This window comes from Leptopilina heterotoma, unplaced genomic scaffold (genome assembly GCF_015476425.1).
Source record: "Leptopilina heterotoma isolate Lh14 unplaced genomic scaffold, ASM1547642v1 Lhet_7, whole genome shotgun sequence".
Lineage (NCBI taxonomy): Eukaryota > Metazoa > Arthropoda > Insecta > Hymenoptera > Figitidae > Leptopilina > Leptopilina heterotoma.
The window spans coordinates 1,398,848-1,409,003 of NW_025111161.1; the positions used below are offsets into that span (position 1 = coordinate 1,398,848).

Genomic DNA, 10,156 nt, shown 5'->3' on the forward strand with positions numbered 1-10,156 from the left:
CTTCAAAATTATTATTCAATTATTATCTAAAATTGTAACTAAAATTCCTTTTTGAATCCATTTTTATTAGAAAAGAAACAACAAATTTAAAAATAATTAAATTACCATTTCGACGAATTTTAATAAACTTTTTAAGAATAATTACATTTTTCGAGGAATTCGATTAAAATTATATTAAAAGTAATTGAAAGTCTGCGATGAGTTTTATTATTTAAAAAAATAATTGAATTCGTATAAAAAATTTTAGTATTTATAAAAATTATGGAATTATTGCGAAGAAATTTATTAGAAAATTGATAAATAATTTAATTCCTTTCAAATTTTTATTATTTATGAAAAAAAATTAAATGTTTGCGTAGAATTTTGTATTAAAAATTTTTTTAATAATTGAATTCTTTTAGAAAATTTTATTAAAATAGTAGATATTGAAAATCATTGAATTAAGAAAAATTATTGAAGTAATTGAAATTTTAACAAGAATTTTATTACAATTTTTTGAAAATATTTGAATTTTGGAGAAGAATTTTATTATTTATAAAGAAAATTGCGATTTTTATGAGAATTTGAAAAAAAATTTTGAACAAAATTTAATTTTGTGATAAGAATTTTATTACTTTTGAAAATAATTGAAATTTCATTCAAAATTGAAATTTTAGAAAATTTTAGGTTTGATTAAAATCTTTATAAAAATTTCAATTTTCTTACAAGATATTTAATTACAATAATATTATTATTATTGTATATAATATTATCATTCTCATTAATTTTAAACAGTATAATTTAAAAATTTCTAATAATCTATACTCTATAATTTCTTGGCAAGAAAATTTTTTAACTAAATATAAACGAGATATAAAAAAAGTATACTATTTATTTATATTTATTTTAAAAATTAATTAAAAAGTACAAAGAATGATTATTAGTCTTTTGAATTGAAATTAAAAGAATTTTTTTTTTAGAGTTTAAACAATAAAATAGAAAAAGATTTAGCGAACAATTTGCAAAATAAGTATTTGTCAAAAGTGAAAAAATGTTCAACTTTATTATTTTTCTAATAGGTATTTAAAAAAAATAGTGCAAAATAATAAAATGTAATCTTTAAGGGAATAATTTTACACAAAATATCTGTTTTAGAAAACAATGTGTTAATATAGTTTTTGAAATAAAAATAAATTTAGATTTTTATATTCAAAATGTGAAACTAACTATATATAAACATCTATTTTCCTACTTAAATAATGCGTGTTAGTTTGAAGTTTCGTTAGTAGGTCGAAAAATCCTTAAAAAGTATAATGAGTAATCTATGTACAACGACCTGAAGTATTGCAAATATCTATTAAAGATTTGAAATGTGTGACGTTTATTGTACCAAATTAATTAAAAAAAAAAATGGTTATTCGGATCTGAATAATAAACCGATATACGCCAATGATTATAGTGCTCTCGAGTACAGAAAATTTTAACCTTTTGGGTATTCACGCAATATCACGTTAGTAAATTTCAAATAAAGCTATGTATATATGTGAAATTGATAATTTGAATTATAGAAAAAGAGTCAAGTATTTTCGCGTACTGTACTCTGTAGACATGACCTTCAAGTCCTAACATCGATTGCACATACACATCTGCGGAGTGAATAAATATAAAATCATTTATTTACAATATTCCAAGTTGTTTTATTAACCGATTTCTTTTAATAACTTGTAAAATTTTCTATAGATTGTTTTAAAAAACTAATATATTATAAATGAGTAATTGAAAAATTTAGAACAAAAGGATTTATCAATATTAACCGTTTCGTTGTTAAAAGATTAATTAAAATTAAGTAAAAATTGCAAATCCAATGATATTAAGAAGAGCGACTGTAGCTCCAACTCTTAAGTTTTCAAGGTACTTTTCATTTGGAAATGTGAGTCCGCACTTCTATTCACTTTTTACATTGTCAATGCTCATTTCCTGTTTCGATATTTTTCGATATTATATTCAACCTTTTTTTTTAAACTGCGAGAGTACATTCGATTATTTCGATTTAAATTCGAGATTTCTCACTCATGCGCCTTTTTTTCTAAAGGAGAAAAGGATTAGTGGGTAAAATAATAAACTTTATAATTTTTGGTAAGAAAATGCATTCATAAAAAAAAACATTTAGCCTTAATAATAGATAACAATTTTTCATAAACATGAATATTTATTTGTGTTCGTTTCATGAACTAATAAATTATAACTTTTTCTTTTAATCTATACCTTGTACCTGTAGCTTCTCTATTGGTTAACAGCAAATAAAGTTTGGAAATATTCTAAATACATATGTTAAATATTTATAATTAGATAGTTGGCAAATTGCGTAACATTCTTAAACGCTACATATTTAGTATTGTGCGACGTTGCATTAAATTTCAAACAATTAGCAAAAATTAAAATTTATTTGTCTGTTCCCATTTATTTAATATACAAATAAGTTTGACGTCAGACGGTAAGTTTTTATTACTTAAAAAAACAATTTACTATTTACTTTGATTAACTGTATATGTAGCTCAATTTTTTAGAAATTTATCCCTACCTCTGGTAGTATATGTAAGCGCCATTTTTTTTATAGTAAACGGCTAGAACCTCTTGCCGATTGAATAAGTGCCACGTTGTTTATCGTATTATGCAAACTTTCATGCTATGCATGCTATGTCACCAAACCGTATTGCAAGGTTTTTCTCAAATCAGTCAATGTATTTACAAGGTTTTTACTTTTTATATTTCCAGTATTTTTATCAATTTTTCAGGTCACTGAACATCAACAAAAAAAGGTTAGAACCTATCATTTATAAATCATGATTCGAATAGTAATCATCTGTTCACTAATTTCGGTAATCAAAAGCAATGACTGTAACTTCAATGCGGATGAGGTAGATGCATTAAAAACATCTTTCTCTGATGCAGATGAATACATAGAAAGATTAGTTCGAAATGCGAATCGAAATGCAGCAATTGTCGTAGGTCCAGCACGAAGTGGAAAAAGTACACTAATTAATTACTTAATAGGCAATAAATTGACAGCCTACTTTCCAAGTAAATATGATAACCTAAAAATAAAAAAATTTGACGAAAACTCTATAGGTCCAGAAATTGGTGAAGGGACAGTGTCAAAGACTTCAATTCCCTCAAAGTGGAATTCAGCAATATTCTCTAATTTGGACATCTGGGATTCTGCTGGATTTGACGACAGTAGAGGAGTGAAAAAAGACGTCAATAATTCTTTTTATCTGCATCATTTAGTAAAGAAAGTAAAAACTCTAAAATTTGTTCTAGTTGTTAGTTTTGAGATCATTACCGGAAATACTGAACCGTTTTTAGCTCTTTTACGTAATCTTGAAATTTTCCTTAATGGCAAATTCAGAATTTTTTTTCCATCTATATCATTAATTATCTCCAAAGCACCTTTTGAGATTTCTAATTATAAAATCGATAATGAATATATAAAGAGAAAATTAGAAAGAAATATAATATCCCAATCTAATATGACAATGTCCGCAGATGTTAGAGATTTTGTACGGCATGTAAAAGATAATGACAATCGTATTGCGTTCTTCAGGAAGGCAAGGAACAATGGTTTAATTACTTCTGATATTGATGATAATATTATTGGAGCTATTCAAAATTCATATAGAATAAAAATGGAATGTCTCCAGGACGTGGGTTTTTCTATTGCAGAGAGAACAGTAACTTGCCTGCAAAAGGCTTACGATACATTGAACCCTATGGAAGAATTTATGAACATGAACGATATAATAAACGCATTCTGGAGAGAAAAGTTTGAGTTTTTGCATAGTAAACACATAAGAAATAATGCTAATATGTTAAATTCAACGAGAAACACTTATTTTACCAAGGAAAACTATATTAATAATACTTCATGGAAAAATTCTAGTATATTCGTGAAAATTGAAATTATAGAAAACAGCGATGATCTTTTCAAACAATTTATTAAGAACCAAGATTTGAAGAATAAAATTAATCGAAGTATCTTTATTGATACTTTATTGAAAAAAAAACAAATGAATTTTCTTGATATGATGGCGGAAACTTTTGTTTATAACATATCTGGAAAAATTTCACAACTTATTGCACTATGTTCAAGTTTGCTAAACCAATTAACAATTAAACAATATAGAAAACAAATAAAAATCATGCAGGCATCGTATGCCGAAATAACGCAAATGTTAGACAGAAAAATTGAAACTCTCGTGTTAACTGAAAAGGAGAAAAGCAATTGGGAGATAATTAAAAGTGACCGAATAAATAATAGCCCAAAAAAACGATCTATTAAAAAACTTGTATAAGTAAGTAAACAAGATTCTCTTGTACAGTCACCAGGTAAAAAATAATTAGGACAAATTTCCTACAGAATTTATTCAGAATTCGTATTAAATTTTACGATTAAAATATGTACAAATAATATAGAATTGAATTAATTAAAAAAAAAAGTTTATAGCAAATATTAAGTGCTGAATTTTCTTCGATTTTTCGTGTGTGCAGCTGGCGAAATAATGTTATATTCTTCACCGACTATAAAATTTTTACCTACATATAATTATAATTTTGTTTAATATTGTAATATTTTCAATAAACTTGTTTTACCTGTTAGATTTATTTTTTGTTTCCATTGTCAAATTTTCATTGAAAACAAAATAAACGTAATATTATAAGACTGAATATTTAGTAAATTTTAAAGTAATATTTATTTAATTGTACATTTTTAGCAAACTCACAAAAATGATAAAGAAATATTTACAGTTTCACATATAACTATACACTCAACTAAATATAAACAACTATTTTATAATATAAATAATTCATTAGCAATAAAATTGAATCTTAATTTCTTTTAAAAATTCACGATCACTCTTTCTCCAAAAATTTTTCATATATATATTCATCATTCATTGAAGAAAAAACTCATTTTATATATTATACAAGTTTCTGTTTTTGATTAAAATATCACCTGGAATTTTTTTTGCAAAAGATAACATCCTTGGTAAATTGTCTATAAGTGATTATGCTTATCCATTTTTTGGACATCGAGTTCTTTTTGATGAATGAGAAAATAAAAAATCCATTCATAGTTAAAGAGGAATATTTCACATGTTTAATTGTTGTTTTACTCCAGGCGAACTTGGTTCACTTTTTGCGGGACTTGAATTTATTTCTTGTTGCTCTAAACGACGATGACGTAACATTGTCGACAAAACGCCATTGAAACTGGCTGTTTTCTTTTTCGCACTACCTTTTGGCGTGCTTTCTCCCACTCGTCGAACTGGAAGACGAGGAGAAGCCATTTCATCCATGAAATCAAAATCTGATTTTACATCGGCTCTAGAATAAAGTGATACAATATAATGTAGTAAGACAGCACTTTAAACCTTGCTTACCACTCAATTTTGTCGGGGTTTTCAACAAACTATAAACTCTAAAGACATTTTAATTCATACGATACTAGATACTCAAAAAAAAATTGCGCCTGCTTCAAAATTTCTAAAAATTAGAAAAAAAAATTTTTTTAATCTTTTTGTGAAATTTAACTAAAAATAATTAAATTTGTTAAAGAATTTAATTAAAAACTTTTTAACAAATCGAATTTTCAAAGTATTTTAATTTAATAATTGATAAATAATAATAGAATCTTATAAAAAGTCACATTTTAATGTATTCATGTTTCTTAGTGCGAAGATTAATAATTAAAATTTTTATTAGTTAATTTAAAAAAAGATATAGTACACTTTAAATTTTTTAATAAAATTGAATTTTCCCAAATTTTTTTTAGAAAATTCTGAAAAATAAGAGTTTTAAAATTTTTTAATTCTATTGTTTCAAGATAATTGAATTTTTATAAATAAATAATTGAATTCATTGCAGAATTTCAATTATTTTTAATACAATTTTAATCGAATTCCTCGAAAAATGTAATTATTCTTCAAAATTTTATTAAAATTCGTTGAAAGAATTCAATTATTTTCATAATATAGCAAAATTCTTCAGATTTACTAAATTCTTTTGAATATTATTTAAAAAAAAAATTCTTTACAAGAATTCAATTATTTTCATAAATTTCCATAAAATTCCAAACAAACAATTCAATTATTTTCAAAAATAATAAAATTCTTCGCAGAAATTCAATTGTATGTTTAAAATTGTTTTTTAAATTCTCCTCAAAATTTCAATTATTTTTAGAAATAATTAAATTGTTCTCCACAATTCAATTATTTTCAAAAATTGTAATAAAATTCTACGCAAACATTTAATTATTTTCATAAATAACATTCTTTTGAAGGATTCAATTACTTTTATAAATAGTAAAATTCTTTGCAGAAATTCAATTATTTTCAAAAATTTTAATAAAATTCTAATCAAATTTTCAATTATAATTATGAACAGACAAGATTATTTTAAAAAATTGAAAAAATTCTTTGCTTAATTCAATTATTTTCCACATTTCTAATTAAAATTATTTTAAAAAAAACATTTTCAAAAAATTTAAAGAAAATCGTTCATAAAAACTAATAAAAATTTTGGAAGCCGTTTGTAGATTTATTTATGTTTGAAATCAAATAAATTTAAATTTGATGAGAAAAAAAACCGGGAAAAATTAGGGCAAAGCCGGGAAAAAACTGGGAAATAACCGGGAATTTTGTTGAACGAAAATAGTAGACACCCTGTTAATAGTCCATTTAAAATGGTAAAAATTAAAAATAAATTTATGTGTAAAATAAAATTGCTTAAAATTGAAAGTAAAACCATGTTTTTTTCTCACTTATAATCTTGAAGATTAGGATCTTGTTGATGATTGCTCATAGGCACAGGAGAAAGCCCACGTCTACCCGGACATTTCCATTCAATTTCCAAAATTCTATTATTTGCTTCCATTCCTTCTATTAAATTCATAATGTCATCTGGTTTAAGAATCCATTCACTCTGTGAATTAAAGAGTATTATTTAGAATTTAAATGACTCAGTTTTTTTTATAAATGCCTTGTTTTTAAAAACAATGCTTTTTTAAATGCTTTTTTTCTATTAACAGATGCTAAAGTGTTTAATTTATTCTTTTATTAACAACGCTGACGTAAAAACTATGGTAAACATTTTATTTGTTTACTACAGCTAGTAAATAAATGTTTTTATCATAACTATATATAAAGAATCTTTAACACTATTATTGTTATTTAAAAAAGTTATAGACGTTTTTTGTAGAAAATGTGACTGTAACGTTATCAATTTGCTTTTTTTGGGAAAAAATTGAAAAGTTGCTATTTTTTAACAAGACAAAATTAAGATGTAATAAATATAAACGAAACATGGAATTATATTCACAATACAATAACATACTTTTAAATCAGCCTCGTATTTTTCATCGTCAGAACAATTCACTGTCCAGTCTTCTTCATTCAGATCCATTGTAAATAACAGGTAATTATTAAAAACAAATTTTATTTTTGTTTATAACTTAAAAAAAATAAATACATTTAAACAGGGATGCGTACGTAATACATCTGACTCAAAGGGTGTTTCTACAATGATCGAGCTTAACTCTTTATGGGTCTGCCACAACTTTATAAGCTGCTTACCTGATTTCGCGCAGTAGAGCAGAAGCTTTGAAATCCCCTTAATGGTTTATTGAAGAAATACCTTAAGAGCGATATATTTGTACAAAACTCTACCCATCCCTGAGGTGAACATATGATATCTGTTTATGTTTTTGGCAGTTTTCTGCTGTAATCGTAGTGTGTACGTTTTGAAAGAGAAACTTTTTTGGAAAAAGGCCATTTTAATAATAAGAATAAGGAAAAACATTGCATCTTTAATACTTTATTAATTATTGTAGTGAAAATAATAATAATAATAAAAATGCCGAAAGTTGTTTCAAGAAGTATTATTTGTTCAGATACAAAGGATCAAGAAGAATATAGTGAAGAGAAACCTTTGCATATTTATTATTGTCTTTGTGGACAAATGACTTTGATTTTAGGTAAATTTCTATAAAGTTAATATTACTATTAAATAATTTTTACGAAACTAAGGATTTTTGATGAAGAAAAACTGCAATAAATTACAGTATTAGAATTTTTTTTCAATTTAAAATATTTTAATTAAAGTGAATTTTCTTAATAAATTAGTAAATAATTAAATTATTATTGTTATTAATCTTTAAAAATTTAACGCAAATGCAGGCCTCGGATATACTTTTTCGATTTTTCTTCCTAATATTGCAACAAAATACCACATTGTAGAAAATTATTTCAGAAGATTTTAATTGAAACTTTTTAAATTTTATTTCCCTTGGAAAAAGAAGTAAGAAGTATTTCAATATTTATTTAATAAAATTATTGAAGTTTTAAATAATTGAATTTAGAAATTAGTGAAAGGTCAGGAGAATACAATAAAAATTTTTACGACAACACAGAATTAGAAAAAGCTACTTTTGCGAAATTTTTTCTATTTTGAATCGACTAAAGCGACTTTTTTTTGCTTCTTAAAGTCGATCCGAGGCCTGTAAATGTTTTCAAATGTAAATAAATTTCTTTTTAGTAAAATTTGCTCTCAAATTCAAAAGTGAAAAATTTATCAATGTTTAAATCTTGCTTCTCATTTGTTTTTATTCTTTTTTATAGTAATTGTTATTCTGAATTGAATTTTTCTTCAGATTGCGCTTTGGAAAAGTTACCTCTTCGCAAACGAGATGGTGCAAGAGTTATCGATGGCAGTAAACACGCACATAAAATGACTTTCGAACAGGATGAAGCTGTCTTTTTGAAACGTCCCGAAGGAATCGAGAAACAACACAGATTGAAGTGTAAAAAGTAAGATTTTTCAAATATTTAAATAAAAAAAAATAATTTTGATTTAATCTAATTTTCTCCTCTTTCCACAGATGCGGTTTATTGCTTTATTACAAATTCGATCTCGCCGCCAATATTGTATTTATCGTGAAAGGATCAGTGATTAAAAGTTCTGGAGAGGGTCCAATGACTGATATTTACAATCAAGTGGCCGTCGAGAAACCAAAGAAGATAATGGTTACTAAGCACACGAAAAATATGGGCAAATTCAGTTCCGTGACAGTGTCGACGATAGATGAAGAGGAAGATGAAATCGAAGCTGTAATAATATCAATATTTATAATTAAAATTCAGTAAATTTTTTATGAAAAATTTTCATCTATTTTCATTGGAAAAGTTACTAAATTCAAAAATTCAAAGTTAAAATTCGTTAAAATTTAATTATACCTAAATATAGAAATATTCTAATTTTTATTTCAAATATTCTATAATTAGAAATAGGTTCTATTTTACTTTTCAAATTTTATTAAAATAAAAATTATTTTCCATAGAGAGAAGTTGCTGATTCGTACGCAAATAACGCGAGGATAATTGAAAAACAACTTGAGAGAAAAGGAATGAATAAACGAAAAGCAATGGCACCACCGGAAGCAGACCCGAAACGAACAAGACCGAGAGGAACGTTATTAGATATATAAGTAATTGGATTTTTTAAATAATTAACCTTTTTATTTAATAAAACTAATTTATACAATTTGCAATTTTTTTTAAGGTTTCAAACTCGAAATTTTTTTCATCTACCAAAACTTGAAAGAAAGAAATTAAACTAAATTTTTTACACATTCCGTCAAAATTGGATAGGATTGGAATTTTTGTAAAAGGTCTCGAACTTGAAATTTGAAAATTTTCGAAAATTTCAAAATACAAACTAAACTTTCTTTTTTACAAATTTGATGATTTAAAAATTTTTCTAAAGCTTAAACTAGAAATTAGTATTTCAAGTGTTAATAATATGATGTTAAAAAAATATGTACTAATGTACAATAATTGTATTATATTCAGTTGTAATATTTCCAAATGTAATTTTAAAATATTTACTAAGAAATATTTTGTAAAAAGTGATTTTCTTGAATAAAATTAGAATTGTTTGTAAATAACTTTCAAAAATTGTTATTTTTTTCTAAGTTAGAACATTTTTTTAGTTATGTTAAAGAAAAAAATTTCTACTTTCTGCAAGGTTTGGAAAAATTTAGTTTTTTGAAACTTAAAAATCTTCTATTCTCATGGCAGAGTTTTAAAACTTAAAAATTTTTCGTAAACGGTAATAAATATAA

General features: G+C 24.5%; 3 protein-coding genes across 6 annotated transcripts; 2 read left to right on the plus strand and 1 right to left on the minus strand.

Moving 5' to 3' along the window:
* Positions 1–2,264: 2,264 nt before the first annotated feature.
* LOC122510518 lies at positions 2,265–4,648 on the plus strand. Of its 4 annotated transcripts, none has more exons than XM_043625238.1 (3): positions 2,265–2,473; positions 2,775–3,009; positions 3,109–4,647. In XM_043625238.1, exons 2-3 carry the CDS (start codon positions 2,823–2,825, stop codon positions 4,329–4,331), a joined length of 1,410 nt encoding a protein of 469 aa, XP_043481173.1. In that variant the 5' UTR covers positions 2,265–2,473; positions 2,775–2,822; the 3' UTR covers positions 4,332–4,647. The 4 variants fall into 4 exon arrangements, with proteins under 4 accessions (XP_043481173.1, XP_043481172.1, XP_043481171.1 ...); XM_043625237.1 differs by adding an exon at positions 2,597–2,699 and having other exon boundaries at positions 2,290–2,473; positions 2,755–4,648; XM_043625236.1 differs by adding an exon at positions 2,597–2,699 and having other exon boundaries at positions 2,290–2,473; positions 2,775–4,648.
* Positions 4,649–4,784: 136 nt separating this feature from the next.
* Positions 4,785–7,557, minus strand: LOC122510519 (PAXIP1-associated glutamate-rich protein 1). The gene is made up of 3 exons (XM_043625239.1): positions 7,372–7,557; positions 6,800–6,960; positions 4,785–5,364 (listed from the first exon to the last, which is right to left on the minus strand). The coding sequence occupies exons 1-3, from the start codon at positions 7,438–7,440 to the stop codon at positions 5,130–5,132; spliced, it is 465 nt and encodes a 154-aa protein (XP_043481174.1). The 5' UTR covers positions 7,441–7,557; the 3' UTR covers positions 4,785–5,129.
* A 178-nt stretch (positions 7,558–7,735) lies between these two features.
* LOC122510501 (STING ER exit protein) lies at positions 7,736–9,721 on the plus strand. Its single transcript, XM_043625195.1, has 5 exons — positions 7,736–8,011; positions 8,687–8,843; positions 8,915–9,143; positions 9,374–9,520; positions 9,595–9,721. Exons 1-4 carry the CDS (start codon positions 7,891–7,893, stop codon positions 9,518–9,520), a joined length of 654 nt encoding a protein of 217 aa, XP_043481130.1. The 5' UTR covers positions 7,736–7,890; the 3' UTR covers positions 9,595–9,721.
* The last annotated feature ends 435 nt before the right edge of the window (positions 9,722–10,156 follow it).